The sequence below is a fragment of the Artibeus jamaicensis genome, unplaced genomic scaffold (genome assembly GCF_021234435.1).
Source record: "Artibeus jamaicensis isolate MK-2021 breed Jamaican fruit bat unplaced genomic scaffold, CSHL_Jam_final contig_781, whole genome shotgun sequence".
NCBI classification, from domain to species: Eukaryota; Metazoa; Chordata; class Mammalia; order Chiroptera; family Phyllostomidae; genus Artibeus; species Artibeus jamaicensis.
In genome coordinates, this window is record NW_026521968.1 from 6,866,028 (window position 1) to 6,886,889 (window position 20,862).

The 20,862-nt window shown below is 44.7% G+C and overlaps 1 protein-coding gene across 3 annotated transcripts in view; it reads left to right on the plus strand.

Annotated features, from left to right (window-relative positions):
• MYH10 (myosin heavy chain 10) overlaps positions 1 to 20,862 on the plus strand; it is a 147,753-nt gene that overhangs the window by 87,514 nt on the left and 39,377 nt on the right. For all 3 annotated transcript variants that reach the window (XM_037164952.2, XM_037164953.2, XM_037164954.2), the window contains exons 14-17: positions 4,172 to 4,345; positions 4,596 to 4,710; positions 19,509 to 19,702; positions 19,798 to 19,919. In XM_037164952.2, coding sequence (XP_037020847.2) covers positions 4,172 to 4,345; positions 4,596 to 4,710; positions 19,509 to 19,702; positions 19,798 to 19,919 — 605 coding nt within the window. The remainder of the gene's footprint in view (positions 1 to 4,171; positions 4,346 to 4,595; positions 4,711 to 19,508; positions 19,703 to 19,797; positions 19,920 to 20,862) is intronic.

A 20,862-nucleotide genomic window follows, 5' to 3' on the forward strand; every position in this document is an offset into this window, starting at 1 on the left:
AAAGTTGAGGCAGATATATTTTTTATATCAATCTTAGCAAGTATTAAGAGATTAATATTTCTTTTGGTCCATTGTCATGTAGAAGTACATGAAACATGTATGACTAATTCACTTAGGAAACTATGACCTCAAGCATATTGATGATTTGGTTTTGTATACCCTGGTAGCAGGTAGCTTGTGCTCATTTTATTTTGCTGACTACCAAAATGTAGGAAAACTACAACAGAAGTTTTCCTGATGCCAGTAATTGACATTAAGTTCTATTGCTAGTTCAGTAGGTGTGTTCTTACCACGAGGGGTCTCCGGTGAGGGGCTCTGGGCTTTGAAGCGGTTCTTTTTTGTGCTCTCGGGTCTCTGCCACCTGTGCTCTCCATGTGTGAGGGCATCTAGGGGCTGATGCCCGCAGCCTGGATGGCATGGTGCCCACAGTCAGAAGCAGGGAGACAAAGGCCTAGAGGACTGCCACCGTGGTAGAGGTACATTGGGGCACGTGAGGAACTGGGGGTAAGGGAAGTCACAGAGTTTTGTTTCACTCATACGTCCGAGGTGCTTTTACCTTTCCAGGCACTCGAGCTGCTGGTTTAGAGCAGAACTTGGAAACTCCCGGTGGTTGGGAGGAACCTGCTCCCACGCGCCTGACCGCACGGTTTAGAGGAAGCGGTCCAGGCGTTCTCATAGTGGCTGCCAGCGAGTGCCCCCATGTGCACAAACATGTGACTGCATTTGCTTGCTGCTCTGTTGTCCAAAAAGTTGTTTGGAATTTATATAAATAAAAGAATGGAATATTTCATGTTAGTATTATCAATGATCATACAATTTATTTAAACAAATTTATGTAATGTTGGAAGCTCTGTGTTTTAAAGTATGAGCTATGTAATACTGCACTCATACTTTAGGATGGAAAAGAATCTGTAAGAGTTGCTAAGGGCATCTCTGCAGGAATAATTGTACCAAAACTCTTCCAAGTGGAAAATTATCAACTCTGTTTTTAAAAATAATTTTAGAGGGTTTTAAAATCTGATGGTTTTGTGACCTTTAAATGAATCTTAGGAATATACATTAATTTTTTTTTAATCCTTGCCTGAGAATATAGTTTTTAAGTTGATTTGAGAGAGAGAGAGAGAGAGAGAGAGAGGAAGGGAGAGATGGGGGTGGGGTGATAGAGAGAGGACATCAATGAGAAAAACACCAATCAGTTACACACCTGTACACACCCCATCTGGGGATTGAACCTGGAACCTGGATATGTACCCTGACTGGGAATTGAACCCACAACCTTTTGATGCTCTAATCAACTGAGCCACTAGCCAGGGCAGGAATATACATTTTTAATGTTACTCTACTGCATTCCTTTTGCTTTATCTTCTAAAACAAAAGTACTTTATCTTTTTTCCTCACTCTCACATGATGCTTTCACTGTAAAAGTGAGAATAACAGGGAAAAGTAAACATTTCCACCTTAGTGATTAACTCACAGGAAAAATAGGTGAGGCAGAAAGGGTTTGGTGGTCACATTTTTAATTGTTTTTATTGGATTTCAGTTATTTTATTGGGTATTGTTGGGTTAGGATAAGATCAAGGCAGCAAAAAAAAATTATTAAATCCTCAATCACAGCCTGGACATAAAAAGATTGGGGGTGTTGTGGGGTTGTGGGAGTAGATAGCATGGCCCTGGTCTAAGCTTAGGGGCCTTGAACTCTAAGCCAGGGACCAGAACAAAGTGTGGTGGTTAGTTCATTGGTTTCATGATTCCTGGTCTCAGTGATGCTGTGAACTGAGTGAAGGTAAAGGCCACGCGTGGCTGCCACTGTCACAGGAGGTCTCACAAGGTGGGTCATGAAGGCAACGGGAGCACATTCCAGAGCTGCATTCCCAAAATCAGCAGGGGAGCAATGGATTGATAGTAGTATTTAAGGAAAATTATTCAGTCAGGGTGTTCAGAAAGTATTGGAACGGGGAGGATATGCCAGCGACGTCTAGATATTGAAGAACAATGAGCAGAATAAAGTACCTCCTTTTTCTCCTCCTTTCCTGCTCCCTACCGCCACTCCTCTCCCCCTCCCTCCTCTCCCCCTCCCCCCTTCTCTCCCCCCTCCCTATACTCCTTGTACGGGCACTGCTGGACTTTTCCCAAAAAATCTTATAGAATGTACCTTTTTATTTCTTCCCTGAGTAGTCATCGTAAAGGAGAGCCATTTCTTAAAGGGGAGGGAGGGAATTTAGGACATAATGCTGACTTGCTCTTCAGGTCAGTTGTTCTTTAGGGTTACCTTTTTCTACTTATCCATAAAAACCTACAGAGTGCATAATAGTAGCAAATTTAACTACAGCCTGTAGAGTGATAATGGATAATGATTCTGTTGATGGTTCTTTCAAAATAGAGAGTGAGGACACTTTCCAGAAGGAGAATAAATACCTGAAAGCGACTTGCCAGTCTTCGCCTCCTCTCCACAAACCCAGCCCCTACCCGGCTTGGGGAGGGGCAGCAAGAGGGGAGCCTCTATGCTCAGAAAGCTGCTTACAAAGCCCATGACAGTAACTCTGGCCTCAGATGGAAAATAGTCTCTCGTACTTATAGCTCTTTAAGAAACCCCTAATTGAAAGAAGTGTTACCAGTGAACTTAACATTGAAGGATGAAGCAGGGCAAATAAAAAGGAGACACGATAATGGATACTCATAATTATGCTGTCACAGAGTCTTTTAGAAAAGACATTTGGGATCCTATTTTGTAAGCTAGAAATATTTTTATTAGAAGGGAATTGAAAATGTAAAAATTGTGGTCAAAAATGGAATGTTGCTTATCTTAGTATTAATATGGTACTTCATTTCTCAAAGTTGTCAGGTGACTAGGGCATTGAGTTATCTGCCACTCTGAACCTTTGTTTTTGTAGGGTTTTCCGAGTCCCAGTTGCCTTTGATTATAATCTCCTTTTAGCTGCTTCAAAACCCTGCAGTTTCTTTTCAGTAGGAGAGCCACAAACGAGACAGCCGTTTGGTTTGGGCCTGGGGGTCAGGGCTCACTGCAGAGTGGTTCTCAGCTTCTGCCTGCTGCGTTTGGTTCCTCCACCACCTTCCTCTGACCATATTACTACGTTATTTCATTTATATTTAGCTATAACCTCTTGTTACTTCTTAAGCAGTATTTGTATAGAGCCTTCTCTTCCCCAGTAAACATAAAGGAAAGGCTTTGTGAATTGAAGAAAACTGATCCTAGGGATTTATTTAAAAAACTGATACACCCCAGAATTGGTAAGTTCAGTCTTATATCACAGATTGCCATGTTGGCATCATGGCAATGAATAATGATCCCGAAACATGACAAAATAAACCACAATTTAAATATTTTATTTAGCTTGCGTGTGTGCCCCCACCTTCCTCCAAAAAAGAAGTCACTGCACTGATTCTTGAGTTCCCAGAGAATGGCAGGCTGGAGGCACATACCCTAAAACTCACTCTTTTAAAGTATACAGTTCAGTGGATTTGAGTGTATTCACAAAGTTGTGCAGTCATTACCACTGTCTAATTGCACGTTTTCACCAGCCCACAAAGAAACGCCCTACCTGTTGGCAGGCGATCCCTGCTCCCCTCCCCCCAGTGCCTGGCTGCAACTCATCCACTAGCTGAGTGAAATAAGCCTCTCAAATCTTTGTTGAAATAAACATATAAAGTATTTGATAAATCATTTCATCACCTTCCATATACTCTACTTAGTTTAAAATATGTCACCAAGTGTGAAATAGTACATCCTATTTAATCTTTACTTAACCAGAAACTTAAATTGACACCTAGTGGAGGTTTTTGAATAATTTATCCATCCAGTCATTAAATACAAATATTCAGTTTCATCTTTTCATATCCTGGTTCCTTTTTGGTGTCATTTATTTGCTGTGTTTTTGAGACCACCTACTTGGAATAAATCACCTACAATTTACAGATAACGTGTTTATGAGGGAAGTTGCCCATCTGTTGTCCCCCCAGCACTCGATTAGCTGTCTGAGACCTCTGTGTTTGGATTATACGCATGGTGTGGACATTGCCATCTCCCTCTCCTAACAGTTTGTGTTTCATAGATCTTCCTAAAACGCTGTTTTGGGAAGTTAAACAGCCAAACCTAATGGATATTTAAAGTGACATGCAAAACTTGTCAATTCCTATTGCCTCTCATTACCAGGCTAACCCTCCTGGCGTACTTGCCCTTTTGGATGAGGAGTGCTGGTTCCCTAAAGCCACTGATAAAACCTTCGTTGAAAAACTAGTTCAAGAGCAAGGTTCCCACTCTAAGTTTCAGAAACCTCGGCAGCTGAAAGACAAAGCTGACTTCTGCATTATCCATTATGCAGGGAAGGTAAGAGTGGACTAACTGATTAAAAGTTCTGAGTTTGAAGTTTCAGTACATTTGGTGAAGTTTATAAGAAATATGCTAATAAACATTTATAAATCCTTAAATATAGTATACATTACAGATGCATTGCCTTTGAGATGATCCATTGTTTTAGATCGATCTGTGAACATTTGTGGGGAAGACTTTAAATGTTTCTTGGGTTTTTGTTTGTTTTTTTTCTCCATCTCACCACGTTTGCCTCTGCTGTGGGCAGGTGGACTACAAGGCAGACGAGTGGCTGATGAAGAACATGGACCCGCTGAACGACAATGTGGCCACGCTCCTGCACCAGTCGTCGGACAGATTCGTTGCAGAGCTTTGGAAGGATGGTAAGAATGTGCTTGTGTTTGTGGTTAGGATTGGCCAGAATCGTTTACAATTAAGGATTATATATGGTTCTTTTATTTATATAAATGTGCATATATATCAATAGTTTACTTTAAAACTCTTTCCCTAGAGCAGGGCTGCCGTTCTCTAGGAATCATCCCACTTTAAGAATACGTGGGTAACAAGACATCTGCCTCCTCGGGCAGACGCTATCGGGGGTGTGGAAACATTCTGGCTCGGAGACAGAAAGACCTGCGCCTATGCCTCAGGCCACCCTGGTCGCAGTTAGGTTATAATCCCAGGGTCCTGAGTCGTACTGTGCACTTCCTCTGTGGCCTACAGGTCAGCTGAGCTGTGTCCTTAGCCATTGCAAGCCTTCCACACACACACACAGTGACTGATGAGCACACTCAGACACCTGAACATAGATCAGTTTCTATTTCCATAAGTCCTCCTAGTTCTTTGTTTACATGAACCTCAGGCAAAGATTTTAGCAATTTTTTTAAAAGACTTTATTTTTTAGAGAGAGGGGAAGGGATAAAGAGAGGGAAAGAAACATTAATGTGTTGTTGTGCCTCACATGCCCCACAGGGGGGACCTGGCCTGCAATCCAGGCATGTGCCCTGACTGGGAATTGAACTGGCAACCCTTTGGTTCTCAGGCCTGTGCTCAATCCACTGAGCCACACCAGCCAGGGCTTAGCAATTTTTTTTTCTTTTTATCATGGACTAGAAAGTTTTGCTAGTACCAGAGAAACAGACCATCTTGTGTGTATATGGCTAGTGGGATCCCGTGTCTTTCAGAGCTGAGCTCTCACTGCCACTTTTCCTCCCGATTTTGTCCCGCCTCTTCACGTGGCCTCAGGCCACGCAGGACCTTAGCTCAGATCTGCCCCTTGTGCAGCCTTGACCCCGAAGCAGGGCCTGTTCAGTAACCTGCCTCGCTGGCTCCCTTCTGCGTTTTCTGTATTAGATATGGAGCTGGTAATCTATCTAGCTGTCTTCTCAGAGGTAGAGAGAAGGAAATACAGAAAACAGAAGCGTTTAGCCAGCTGGGGCAAAAGGAAAGACATAGAAAAGAAGAGTGGAGACAGAGAAAGTGAGTGGGGGGAGAGATGACCCTATCCAAGGTAATCCAGTCAAGAACGATCTTGTACATCAGCCCAGGTGAATGTGAGGAGCCTGCAGGGTGGGGTGCACTGTACACAAGGGGGTGTGGGTCCTGGGAGGAGACTGTAAAAGGAGGGATTTGTGAAACACGTTAGGTGTCCAACAAGTAAAACGGAAGCTTTTTACCATTATGCCATTGGGTGAGTCTTCGACCATGCTGAGTGTCATTGTGTTTGCAGTGACCCGGTCAGGCGGATGCCGCAGGAGGAGGAGGAGAGAAGCAGGAAGCTCATGTGGCATTGGCGGTGCTTCATAGCTGTGGGAGCCCTGACCCTGTCGCTATGAAATGTTAGAGTGGAATCTGAGGAACTGGAGCCAGAGCAGGAAAAGGACTCTGAGCTCCACTTGTCATAGGGTGTCCACAGGTGCTCAAAAACAGCACCAGAGGGTGAAACTGCGCGTGGGAAGTGCCACAAAGGGAAGAGGAAGGAGTGATGCCCGTTGTGCATGGCTGCACTCTGTCAGGAGTCGATTCTGTTGTGCCTGGACTGGGCACGGTGTGGGTTGGAGTTGCCCCTGGTTCCCCTCCTCCGGGCACTCTTCTTAGGTCTGAGAGCACGGGACAGGGAGTGAGCCACGTAGCCAGGTTCGAGGACCGAAGATACCCGGTGAGCGCTGTGTCAGTGGTGCGGAACGAGCTTGTAGCTCTGCACAACACAGCAAGGGCCTGCCTTTTTCCTGGGGTGCGGAGGTAAAGTGTCATGGAGGAGGAGGCAGTTTTCCTTGTCTTGGAAAGATAATAATTCGGTGAAAAAATAAGGAAAACTGACATGTACTGAACACTTACTGCAGTTTTTCAGCACTAATTTATGAGTGTCTGTCCTGATCATGCCTTAAACGTTGAGCAATGAGTAGGTTCGCGTGAGCTAACTCAGCTAGGGCTGGGGAGCGTTTAGGGGAGTGAGGTGGGCATGGGAGAAGGAGGGGGTGAGCGATCACACTCGGAAGTGGGAGATCACAGCCCAGGGTAAGTGTTCCCTTTGGGCTTTGGAGCAGAGCTGGGGCAAAAGGGTGTGAACAGGAAATGAGGCCGGTGACAGGTGTAGACAAAACCGAGCAGAAGCCTGGCTGCCAGCCTCAATGGACTGGACTTGATGGAATAAAGAGCTTCGGCTGGTTTGTGAGCAGGGGCGCGGGGAGACGGTGTGGACTTGAAGAAGTGAAATTGGCAGTGGTGGGCTGGCTGGATTGGTGGGAAATAACCTGGAGGTGGGCCTGGAAGGAATGAACGGGAAAAGAGGAACAGAGGACACTGGCGTTTTTATTCTGGAAGCCTCAAAAATTGATTTTTTTCCTTCATTTTGAAGGGAGGAAGATGCAGGTAGTTGGGAAATTAAAGATGGTGATAGAAGAAATTATGTCCTGAGTTTACATACTGGTTATTTCTTAACCCAAAATGATCTGTGGAAGCCCCTGTGGAGCACGTGAGCCATTCAAATAACACTGCATGTGTAACCATGTGCACCCTGGTTGTCATCTGTGAGGTCTGTCAACTTGGGAATGCAGAAGGACATGGCCCCCCCTGGCCTTGCAGCCTGTCCATGGTTAGACACTTGGGATGGGCACAGACACGGTCATAGGACTGAGCGAGCCTCTGTCTTGGCTCCCAGCTTCCATGGCTTCCTCCTTCCACTCTTCCCCTGTCACTCCAGGCCCTGCCATCCCCCAGAGTGGGAGAGCCTTTGGCAGCAGTGGGTCAGAGGCTTCAAGAATATAAGGTCTGGCCGGCAGTTGTGTCAAAGATGATGTGCCCAGGGGCAGGGCCAGGTCTGCAGAGGACTCCCCCCGCCTTTTTGTGCTTTCCAGAGCTGCAGGGAAGCTACTTGCTTGATTCCAGAAATGCTGAGTGAAAACCCTTGCAGCCTCGAGGAGCCCCTTCAGTCCTGGCCTGAGCTGGACTGAAGTCCCTCTGTGTTCAGTCCACAGCTTGGACCCCAGACTGTATAGCCCTGTATAACCCCGTGGTTGCCCTTGCCTTTCTACAGATAGGTGTTTGGCAGCATGTGTGGCCACTTTTGTCAAGACAGGCTGATAGGAATCCTACCTACCCTGGTTTGATTTGGCTGTGTTAATATCTGCTCTGGTATATTTCCTCATGCCTGCTCTACTGATAATGCTGCTATTTGTAGGAAGTCCTCTTGCTCATCAGCTTAGGTGGACAGTGATTTGGTGTCATCTGAGTGACAGGATCTGGGAGGTCACTTCCTGTTGCGGGAAGGGCAGGCAGAGCAGCAGTAGCGTGCTGGTGCAATTTTGAGGGCTGCGTGTTCCACACATGAGGTCTGAGGAGGGTGCTAAGGTGGAGTTCATCACCGCTCACTCCGAGTGTGGAGATCACTCTGGACCAGGGTAGCTTTTTCTCCAGGAATAGAAAATCACCTTTTCTACCTTTACAACTACATAAATTCAAAGGCAGAAAATAACAAGTGGACTTAAGAGTGTGTGGTATAGGAGTACAGTTTGCCTGTGAGGGTGCCATGCCTTGAATATAAAACATTATATGTTGAAATAACTTTGTGTTAGAGTTTTACAGAGTTTTCTCAAGGCCAAACCAGGACAAATAAAATTTTTTCGTGGCAGCCCTGCCCTAGAGATTCATAGTGCCCTCCTTTTTACTAAAAGATGTTTTGGGATCTTGCTACCAGCTGCACAGGACTTCTTTGCCACTTCTTGGGGCTTATATACAGGGAAAAAAACCAACTAAAGATTGCATTTTTAATGTAAATGTACCCCATCGGCTGTTTTTAGGAGGAATGGTATGATAAGTTCCCTCCTTATGATTTAAAGTTATTTTAACATTTTCTTGCCACAGAACTTGAATTTTGCTTTCCTTAATTGTAGTTACCTGTTAGTAATTTGTGTTTGAAGTAAATTATATTTCTAAAGTCTGTACTGGAAGCAGTGTAAATTTTGACAGTAAAAGCTACTAATGTATACATTTCCCAGAGTGCCGTGATTTATTGCAGCCTTGCTCTAATTTGCTAATTGCGGGATCATTTTATGAAGAACAGCTCAACTAGTACCTTATAACGCTTAGAATTTCATCCTGCATCTACATGGGGGTAATCATTTAACATTGTTGTGATTAAATGTTCACACCTGGAGTTGGGAATATGCATTTTTTATTCAGATTAAGTTTATTTTATAAAGAACTTTGTCCGAATGTGCAAGTTCTCTAAATAGTAATGTTTGCATGGGATCTGCCCTGGACTGGCTACTTTCGTAGCTCGATTTCAAAGTTTACTTGTGATGTCGAATGTCTCTCGCACTAACTGAAGTGTTTGTGTATTTGCTCTTCTGTCCTCCTGTTTTTGCTGTTTCTCTGCTTTAGAGATTCAGAATATTCAGAGAGCTTCTTTCTATGACAGTGTTTCTGGTCTTCATGAGCCACCAGGTGAATGTATGAAGCCTGTAGGTCTTCCAAAGCAGAAGGGTTTTATGCCCACAGGAAGAACGTGCAGGGGGGCGGCAGGGGGGCCTGGGAGGGCAGGGCAGACTGGGGGCGGGGCTGGTTTCTGGGTTTTTCCGTTTCCGTTTTGCTCATCGACCTGCATGAACCTTTCATTTCATGCTCAGTTTTATTCTCCTTCAAGGCGACTGTTTGAGTGCATAAACAATCCAATCGCTACTGCCTACACATTGCTTCTTATTTGACGCATAGCACTTGCAGCACTGCATATTAAAAGGTATGTCACTACCTTTTCCAGTAGTGCCACTTTGATACACAGTCCTCTAAGGGGATTGTTAGGAATTAATCTTCTAAATAAGGTCTTCTTTGTCACTGAGTTACCTTTAAATATTCAACTCTAAAAAATTCTAAAGAGGAGTTTTTTCTTGAAGTCATTAACATTTTGTGAACAAATAAGTCCATATTTATCTCCCGTGTGTTGGTCTCATCATTATACCTTTTGTTTGGGATTTATGTGCATACCTGGCTACTTGGCTTTTTCTTTTGAACTGGAAATAATGAAACTCTACAAGGTTTGATATATGTTAAGGCGAGACTAAGAATGGACTGGTGTCAGAATTTGTACATTGAATGTGACATTGAGCTCCATATGTGTGGGCCTTGTGGTCTAAATCCTCACCCTGCTTTAAAATACAGCCTAACTATGGCTAATGGTCCCCAAAAAAGCCCAATATAAAGTGAATATCACCCAGCCTTGCAGTTATTTAGTAAAGTTATCATGTAGAGAAATTTAAAAATACAGTCCAATTTTTTTTTAATTTCCATTTAAAATTTTTGGACCATGATAATGCTGAGATCTATATCCAATTCAAAAGTTTTTTTTAAATATGTTGGAGGAATATATCCATTTTCATCCAAGTCAGGATTCCTGCCATCTGTTCTAGTTCACGTACTATGAAAAAGTTGATTGCAGGCGTTGGGGGCGGGAGTGGGAGGAGATAGAGTATGCCAGAGATTATCCCGTGAGCGGGAATGAAGACTCCACAGGAGAACTCCAAAGGAAGAAATCTTCGTGCTGGGCCATCCTGGGCCTGGGGCAGTACTGGCAAAGCTGAGTTAGTCAGGAGAAGGGGAGAGAACCAGGAGGTAGTTTTAAGCGTATGGTCTGCCTGTGACTTGTGCTTGATTAAAGGGTTAGTGCTTGACCTTTTGGACTTTCTCCCAAAGCGGAGTGCCCTCTTTAAACTAATTCCCTTTACTTTTTTTGGATTTCTAATTTTTCAAGGGAATTCCAGGTTGTGAGCTCCTTGAGACCCAGGGCAGCGCCTGTGTTTGCTTACCCTCATTTCCTCGGCACCTGGCACAAAGTAGGCACCATAAATAAGTCACCAAGTGAGGGAACTGGTGCAGCAGCTTTGCCTCACATGCCCACTGCGGCCCTCCCCTCTCCTGCAGGGTAGATGTTCTTTCTTGCGTGTCATGATCTCCAGGGTGTATGAACCAGGTGTTTTCTGGGCCATCGGGATCAAGGACAGAGCCACTCTTAGATGGCATCATTCTGGCAGGAGCCTCACTGTGGCACTGACAACGCCTGGTTCTCTCTCTCTGTGAAGTATCCTTTGGTTGAATTACTCAGTGGAACTAAGCATCAGGGGTCTCAGCCTCTCTTCCCCTTAGAGGGCCTTCCAACCCCTATGGCTAAACGTGGTCTTTCTGTGGAGTATGAAGCGTTGCTATACCAGACGTCTTCCTCCTCTGTGTGTGTCCATGGATTCAAACCCCAGGTAACAGGTTTGACATGAAAATGTGGCCTTTCACATTTTCAGTGATTTCTCAGACGACGGTGGTAGGAAAATAGCATTATGAAGAATATGAAGGCTTTTGAGAATGAGAATGAGAGACTAGGATAAAGAGAGGTTTCCAAAACATCAAAGTAACAGAATTCCTGGGGACAAAATAGGGAGGTCATACAAGTTTGTGTTAAAACCAAAGGACTCTTTTCTTCCAAATATAAGTCTAGACATCTGAGCTAGCTAGTAATGGAACATGTAAGCCCAGTGAACCAGTGAAGAGGGATCTTAACCTCAAAGTTACAGGCGGGGTGTTTAGATTCAAAGGGTCTGTGACAGGGCTTATCTGTGGCTTTAGTTCTGATCCAAAACCATGTGGGAGGAACAGTTGTGGCTAATCTACCCTTATGCAGGTTTGAACCCACCATCCCCCTCACGGAGTAGTGCCCATTTAGGTTCTGTGAGCTGTCAGGAGTGCGGGGTGGCCGCTGACACCTGGGAGGTACCACCAGAGAAAATGTGAGAAGTATGTGAAGCAAGTTTTAATTATTGATACAGAAGTCCCTCAATCTTCCATAGAAGCCCTACTTGAAAAGTGGTCGCAGCAGTTCAGCTGAGACTTCGAGTCACCGAGGAGAGGCTGGCTGCCGCTGCAGGGGCCTTCCCTGGTTGCTGCTGGCTCCTGAGTCTTCCCTCATCCGCTGATGCCCACTGAGCCCTTAGCTGCCTCCTGTTATCTCAGGGAAAGGCTCTGCCTTAGCCACACTTCAAAGACATTCCAAAACTTTGAACCAACCTTTTTTTGTTTTGGGTTTGTTTTTGTTTTTTTTGTCCCAGTAAGTCATTAAAGGAAGTTCTACTTAGATTGAAGTAGCATGACTGATAAAATAGTAATCATTTATTCTCCTTGTAGGTTATTGTATCAACTGGTCATGAATCTCTATTTTTAGTGCCATTTTAGGATCTATGGTTTAGGCCCGACCTGGTTTATGTACTTACTAGTTCACTTGCCGTCATTTTCAGCAGCTGAAGGTTTGTTGTTGTTTCAGTACAGTCTACTCTCCCTATTTTATTTTGAGTCCTAATAGGAGTTGGGAGCCCTAGAAGAATCAGCTTTCGGGTACTGCAGCTTGAGTGAGTTCCTGAGGTCGAATGGGGACAGTGGCACTTAGTGCTCAGGGTTCTTGTGAGATTCACACAAGGCAATGTGAGCCTGCACCTGGCACACCTGGCGCCCAAGTGCAGGACATCTGGCATCGCGCTCGCCGAGGCTGCTCCGCAGTTGTTGCAGTTGCTGGTGCACTGTTGTCGCCGTTGTTGCCGTTGTAACTATGAAAAACAAAATCAAGTAATGTCTGTTTCCTTGGCCGTTATTTAATGCAAGTCCGCTTTTATTCACAGTGCCCCAAGGCCAAGCAGCTCAGCAGTCATGCTGCACTGCCCAGTGCCAGCATGAATTAAGTACGTGGGACCTGCCAAGGGGAGAGAGCGAGCGAATGAATGGGGCTTCCTGTTTGCCCAGCAGCTTTGGCTTCTGCCAGGGAGGGGAAAGTACAGTTTGAGGGAGCTAAAGGAGGCAAATTTAAGTTCAACTTACACTAGAGCTTGGGAGAAGGAATATTGCTGTCAACCTCTGGACTTCCTGCAGTTTTTCTAAAAATTTCCAAATATTGCAGAACAATGAACAGCCATTGTAAATTGATTATTGTTGTGTGATAGGGACATTGTGGAGATATTCTATTTGATGTTAAGATTGTTATTGTTTAGGAATTGATAGCAGTTAAATATTTGTTTCTGAATTTGTTTTTAACTGTTAGTTACATTTCAGTATATGTTAGAGTAGAATTGCCTTAATTTGTTTAAATAAATGAGTATTGAGAACATGCTGTATGCCTAGAACAGCATCAGGTACCTGAGGCCTTTTGAAGGAGTATTTGATGGAGTTTTTATTTATCATTGTCTGGCTATTAAAATAAGTTTTTCTTCCTTTTTGTAGTTTTTAGCTATCTAAATCTCACCGCAGTGAGATTTTTGAAGAGCCGGCTTAAATACTTTAAATTTAACTTAGTAACATTAATGTTTGGGCCCATATGCAGATTTGGAGAATGTGAAACTCTCACGTACCTCTTATCCCTGAGGCTGTGGGCCAGTGAGCATTCGGGCTGTAGACAGTGTCCTTTATTTGTAAAAACTGTTATTAATGGCAGCTTTATGAGGAAGATGATTACAAACTGCATTTTTCTTCTATTAAACTAATATGTGCTTACAGATTACAGGTCTGTGGAGCTCCTCTGATTTCTCACTGTCCAAATAAGTTTGTATATTAATAAATTAAGTGTGTAAAATACTTGGAAATCTTTTCAGGCTACTGGGCAGCCAGGTAATGGATTACGGTGCCCACCAGCAGCCATCACCAGGCCCCCCTGCTACCTCAGAGAGAAGAGTTGGCAGCAGGAGGATAAATAAAACCACTCTCCGCCCGGAAACCATGGGCACTGAGATACTTGCAGGTTTTAGCCGCAGTATTAAGTCCCAGAAGGAGCAATGATGCTCATTTCAAGGAGCTGCTAGAATCTTGTCTTTGCACTTTCTGCCTTTCTCTGTTTGATTCCTGCTTGAACCGTTTTCAACAATAACATGTTTTTGTAAAATTGAGGTTATAGTCTTGATTTTTAATTTTTTTAGTGAACTCACGTATTATTAATGTGACTCAAATCATTTAACGCAGTTCCCAAAGATAATTTTACCCACAAGATAATTTTGCTCATTGGTGAAAGCTGACCCTTAGTTTACCTTGTTTTTTTTTTCAAGTTGATAAAAGGCATCTCTTATTTATTTTTTAATATTTTTATTTCTCATTTTTAAGTACTTTTATTGGTTATACTATTACACTTTTCCCAGTTTTCCCCCTTTATTGCTTCTCTACTCCGCTTCCCTAGCCCTCCAGTATCCCCCCCGCCTTAGTTCATGGCCACGGGTTGTGCATGTAAGTTGAAGCCTCCGTTTCCTATACCGTTTATTTCTCCCCGTCTATTTTATGCCTCCTAATTATACTTCTTCCCTGTACCTTTCCCCCCTACTCCTCTCTTCCTCCTCCTCTTTGAAATCCCTCCATGTGATGTCCATTTCTCCGATTCTGTTCCTGTTCTAGTTGTTTGCTTAGTTTGTGTGAAAAGACAAACTTTGTCTTTTCCTTTAGGTTCATTTGTTGATAGTGTGAGTTTGTTGTCAGTTTACTGTTCATAGTTTTGATCTTCTTTTTCTTAGATTCTAAGGCCTTTAACGTTTCATATGATAATGGCTTGGTGATGATGAACTCCTTGAACTTGACCTTATCTGGGAAGCACTTTATCTGCCCTTCCATTCTAAATGAAAGCTTTGCTGGACAGAGCAATCTTGGATGTAGGTCCTTGCCTTTCATGATTTCAAATACTTCTTTCCAGCCCCTTCTTGCCTGCAAGGTTTATTTGAGAAATAAGCTGATAGTCTTAAGGGAACTCCTTTGTAGATAACTGTCACCTTTTTTGTTGCTGCTCTTAGGATTTTCTCTTTGTCTTTAATCTTGGGTAACTTAATGATGATGTGCCTCGGTGTGTTCTGCTGTTCTTCTCCTTCTGGCACCCATGTAATTTGGATATTGGAATGTTTCGGGTTTTCCCAAAGGTTTGTAAATCTCTCTTCACTTTTTTGAATTCTTGTGTCTTTATTCTGTTCCAGTTGGATGTTTATTTTTCTCTTTTGTTCCAAATCATTGCTTTGGCTCCCTGAATATTTAGCTTTATTTTATTTTGCATATCTTTCATTTGGTTTTTTTGTTTGTTTGTTTGTTTGTTTTGTTTTCATTTTTTGACCAGGCTCAATCAGGTAATTAAAATGCCTGTGTGCATTTTAAATTCTCCATCAGATAGGTTGGCTATCTCCTTATCGCTTAGCTCTCTGTCTTTTCATTTCAGCCATATTTCTTTGTCTTAGCGTACTGGTCTAGTTGTTCTGGTTGATTTTTTTCTTTAATTCCTTGGTTGTCGGAGTCCCCTGGAGTTTGGTTGCAGTTTGATTTTCTGGCAGTTCTAGTTGTTTGTTGATTTTAGATTGGTTGTTATTCTCCTTTTGGTTGCGTGAAGAAGCAAAGGGTTTCTACCCTCCATCTTGGCTGGAATTCCCTTTTTTTTTTAAGACTTATCTATTTTTAGACAGACGGGAAGGGAGGGAGAAAGAGAGAAAGAAACATCAATGTCTGTTGCCTCTCACATGCCTCTAACTGGGGACCTGGCCCACAACCTGGGCACGTGCCCTGACTGGGAGGAATCGAACTTGCGACCCTTCAGTTCTCAGGCCAGCACTCAATCCACTGAGCTACACCAGGGCCAGAACTCCTAAATTTTTTTAATTTAAAAAAAAAGAAAAGAAAAGAAAATCCAATGCATGCTGAATTTTGAGCTTTGGATTATCTTTATTAAAAATAAATTTGAAAATCGGATACATTGTGATTATATTTTCATGTTAGTGCCGTAAAAAGCAGTTTGGTGCTGGGACCCGCTTAGTTAGGCCTCCATCATGTTGTGTGAGGAGCAGGAGAACTGCACACCAGCATGCACGGTCCCCACACAGTAAGCACAGTGCCTCCTTTTGTTTTGGGGGCAATTTTGTGTTCATTCAACAGATAATAAATAGCTTAATTAAATAGCTGCTGTGTGCCAGACACCACATTCAGGCCAACATTGGGTGCGGTGGGGGTGCAGAGATTCACTGGGGAAGCTCAGTCCAGCGAGAAGATACACAGAATAGAGAGAAGTGGTCCCAGAGGTCTGGCCTAGGTGATTTGAAGACTAGAGGAGGGAATAGCCTATTTAGTTTGGAGGCAGGTGGAAACCAGAGCCTAAGAAGAGGTAGCCTAAAGAATGGAGATTTAAAGCCATTGGGCCTTTGCCAGAATGGCTAGACAGAGGGAGGGGCCTGCCTTCCAGGCAGAGAAGAGGATGGAGGCTTGAGGGACTTGCTTCGGCACGTGTGGCGAAATGGCAAGGGCAGTACCTTGGCTGAACACAGGAATGTTTTGCAGGCCCCCCGCCTCCAGTCCTGAGGTGGGTCGCATGAGCTCCGTTTTACAGAGGAAGATGCTGAGGCTTGGAGCAGTTGGGTAACTCGACTCCAGATCACACAGCTCAGGAGTGGTGGGTGTCTCTGACATGCTGAGTTGAGTTCTTCATCACTGGGTTCGATTTCTGGGCTCAGTTATTTGGACCATATTCTGTAAGCTATAGGAGAAAATGAAGAATTTTAAGTATAGGAATAAATAATGTGTATAGTTTTGTCTTTTGAAACTACCTGTTCCCCGGTACACGGGGACCAGAGGCACAAATGCCGAGAACATCATGGCTGAAGGGGAGAGGATGACATTGGAGTGAGGCCGGAGGAAGGAACCGGTAGGAGGGTATTGCAGACTCCAGGGGAGAAGGTAGAGCCCAAGCCAGGGCAGTAGAGAGCAGGATGTGGATTGAAGACAGTTGGAAATTTCGCTTGGCCCTTGTTGGCAAGCAGCTGGATGTGAGAGGAACCAAGTCTGGTTCCTGGTTTCTGGGTTGAGCAAAGGTGGTTCCATCTGCATAGGAAGTGGGAGGGGGGTCAGGACAGAGGTGGGGTAGAGAGTGTGCTCTAGGTTAGGGTGTTGACCTCTGTCCCTCCTACTCCTCATCCTCATCCCCATCCCCAGCTTCTTGGGGCTTGCTCTCAGGCTGTGTCTTTCCATTCACCCTTTAGACGGTTCGCCCAGTCTCATAACTTCAAGCACCGTAAGTCAACAACTCCCAAATTTACCTTTCTAGTTTAGACCTCTCTTCTTAGCAGCGGACTGGAATGTCTACTTGGCATCTCGTCTCCACCTTAATGTCTCCCAGGCACCCCAAACTTAAATGCAGTCAGGATCCTGTCTTCCGACCTGCAGAACCCACTTCTCCCCACCTCCCCAACGGCAGGCGCTGCAGGCCACTGAGTTGCTCGTGCTAAAATCCTAGGAGCTATTCTTGACGTGTCCCTCTCCCTTATTTTCCTGTCAAGTTAATCATTAAAGCAAGTCGAATATCCCACCAGAAAATGTCTTGAACTTTCCTTCTCTGTCCATCTCCTCTGTAATCTCAGTAGTTCAAGCTACTCTCATCTTTCTCAGCACCTGGATTACTGCAGCAGTCAGCTCTCTGGTCTCCCCGGCCTCTGCCCCAGCCCACTCTGTACATACGTAGGAGCCAGAGGAGCGTCCCTCCTCATAGTGCTTTGTTGGCACCTGCTGCTTTCACGTCTTCCTGCCCCTGGTCCTTCACACATGCTGTTCCCACTCTTTGCTGGAATGCAGTTCCCTTCAGAAACGTAGTTTCTCCAGAGAGAGCTCTGACCACCCATCTCTCTCACAGCATCTCGTTCTTTTCTTTCAATGCATTTCTCACTTTGTGATTATAAATGTATTTCATGTATTCACAAACTTGCATGTATCGAGCCCGTCATATGCCAGACCTCATGCTAGGTATGAGAGATGCAATGTTGTAAAAGCAGGCATGACAGGCACTCACCGAGAATGTGTGGAAGGCAGAGGAACCTTTATGACTTCTGGGTGGAGAGGAGAATATAGGTTTTTGGTAATTGGTGCTGGGGAGCTGGGTGTAGCTAACTAAAGTCACACGTACGATCACCCAGGATGAGGCTATGGCTTGAGAAAAGCAGGTCAAATCATGTTTGCCTATACCTGCACCTTGCCTTAGTCTGAAAGGACTTCAGGTGAGTTGAGTCTCGGCCCCTAGGGAGTGCCGCGGTAATAGGAAGAGCTGAAGAGATGTCATCAAGGAGCCTGCGGTAGCTAGGGAGGTAGACGGAGGTCAAGGAGAAGAAGCAGTCGACAAGAGAAGCCAGGAGTCTTGAGAATGCTGCTGCTGTGGCCAGTGGGTAAATGTGCCAGGGTCAGGTGAACACAGTGCTGGACAGTGGGCTGTGTCAGGTAGAGGGAGAGGGGGGCGAGCTGGAGACCAGGTAGCAGCCATGCAGTGGGAAGAGTGGGAGAGGGCGGGGTGGCACATGTGTGGACCCCTCCAGAAAGAAGCTGGGCTCTGAGGGGACAGAAGGAGAAGCGGGCAGGTGGGAGTTAAACAAGTTCATAGTCTCATGGCACACGCCGGGTGGGGTTTGGTGCTGCTTTTCACTGGAGCAAGTAAAGACGGACAGGTGAAGGCACAGGGAAGAAAGGTGGTCTCTGAGCGGACGGTAGACAGACTCCGGGGCACAAGCAGGAGAAGCTTTGGCCGAAACCCTGGAGTCTGGTGGCTTCACGTGGGAGAGATGGTGGTGTAGTGTGTGTGCTCCCAGTTTCCATTCAAGACCTGCATAATTTGAGAAGTTACCTCCTGGGTCATGGTCTTCTCTTCTGTAAGAACCTCATTCGTTGCAAATCAAGACTTGCATGAGGTCTGGATTATAAAGCTCTCTATATAGTGCCAGTCCTCATGTACTTTCCGTTCTTGGGGACAAGGGAAAGAAATGGAGGTGGCTGTTAAAATGGAAAGGGGCATTAACAGGGTAGTTCAATCAGTATCTTCATTAAAATACTTCAGTAGTGTGTTTTGTTCATTTAAGAATTTTAAACGTGTGCATCCTGTGCACCGAGTGTGCCGTGCCGGCGGCTGGCGCGCTGTGCCAGACTTTTGTTTACAGCCCGTCGTTAGAAGTGTTAGGTCCCTGCCGGCAATGTGAACTGTCAGCTGCTTTAACAAAAGCAGAGCCTCTGAGAAGCTTGACCATCATTAAACTTAGCGTAAGCCTGACTCTTTTTAGGAGACCCTTTTCTATTTTGTGTTCTTGTCCTTTAACAAGTGTTATTCGTGCTTTGAGGAGAGAGCCAAAGTTTACTCCTCTCTAAGTACCTGAATTGATGGAATCTAATCTTCCTGCAACTTGAATGACTTTTTTTACTGAAATTCTTATGACCAATAAGAGATGACCTTGGTCCCCAATCCCTGAGCCATATCTGTTAAGTGGACCGGCTTGCTTTGTACAGTTTGTGTATTATATCTTAAGCCATTTCCTATTTTGAGACTTGTCACAGTATCAGTTTGTGTATCAATAATGCCAGCCAATGATCTCTCATTTGCCAAATAATTGTATATGTAACAGGCAAAATGTTGACAAAGACAGTGAACTCCTGAAAGTAGCGCAGCGGAAGGCATCTGCTGGTACGTGGTATGAAGTGGTCAGCGCTACAGTCTCCCGCCGTAGAGTGTGTGGCTGTTAGTTCCACGGCTTGTGCAGTGTCTGAGAATGCTGACTGCCTTACCTATACGGCACCTCTCCCCATCTGTTCACAAAGCTTGTGCTGCTGCACTATCACTGTCTTTTCTTTCCCTACAAAGGAGTCCAGTTTGACTTCTTTCCCTTTTCCTTTTTATTTTCACCAGTGGACCGTATTGTGGGTCTGGATCAAGTCACTGGTATGACTGAGACAGCTTTTGGCTCTGCCTATAAAACCAAAAAGGGCATGTTTCGCACCGTTGGACAACTCTACAAAGAGTCTCTCACCAAATTGATGGCAACTCTGCGCAACACCAACCCTAACTTTGTTCGCTGCATCATCCCAAATCACGAGAAGCGGGTGAGTGTTAATAAGCAAAACCTAGGCTGGCGTTTGAAACCGATGTGGGTCAGGTTATAACAACTGAAGTGTGGAACTCTCCTTTACCTGACTAGGCTGGGAAACTGGACCCGCATCTGGTGCTGGATCAGCTGCGCTGCAATGGTGTCCTAGAAGGGATCAGAATCTGTCGCCAGGGGTTCCCCAACCGGATAGTTTTCCAGGAATTCAGACAGAGGTATTGCTAACTTTTCCCTTTTTCCATATGTATCAAAGCTCATCTTATATGCATCAAAACAGGGAGGTGATGAGGACCCGCTGGTTGTGTCCCCTGGGCAGTTTCAGTTCCCGTCTCACGTGGGGAAGGGGAGACCACTACTGCCTTGGTTGTTGGTCAGGACCGTGGGGGCCTAGTGGGCCGGTGGCTGCTGTGGGGCTCCGAAGACGGTCTGTCTTCAGGGTCCCGAAGTCAGTTGTGCGATAAACATTTAAAGCTGAGAACTCACAGTTACTTCATGTAAACACTTCTGTCTGGACTTTAAACATAATTACTTTTTAAGCTAATACTTTAAAATACAGTCCTGTGCCACATAACGACATTTCGGTTAATGACAAGCCTCATATATGATGGTGTTCTCACAGATTACAGTGGAGTCGAAAAGTGCCTGTCACCCGGTGACCTCGCCGCCATCATATGGTCGCAGCGTCAGTCGTGTGTTTGTGGCGATGCTGACATAAACAAGCCTGCCGAGTTGCCATCCGTAGGAAAAGATAGCACATACAGTTATGTGCAGTATAAAATACGTGACAGTGTAATAAATGACCACAGGTCTATGTATCTACTGTGCTATACTTTATCACTATGGGAGAGTGTACTTTGTGTTCAAAAGATGTTTGATGTGAAATAGCATGCCATGTTTCATTGGCAGCAGCCTCATTTCTCCCAGGTTCACCGCATCTCTTGATCACGTCATTTTCTCTGTGCTTGATTTAATCTCATGTTTTGTACAGTGACATGCTGTACTGACTTGTGGGTTAAGAACACTAGGCCACAGCACACAGCCTGGGTGTGTAGTGGGCTGTACCATCTAGGCTTGTGTAAGTGCACTCTGTGACATTCACGCAGTAGCGAAGTCACCTAACAACACATTTCTGAGAACATATCTGTCGTTAAGTGGTGT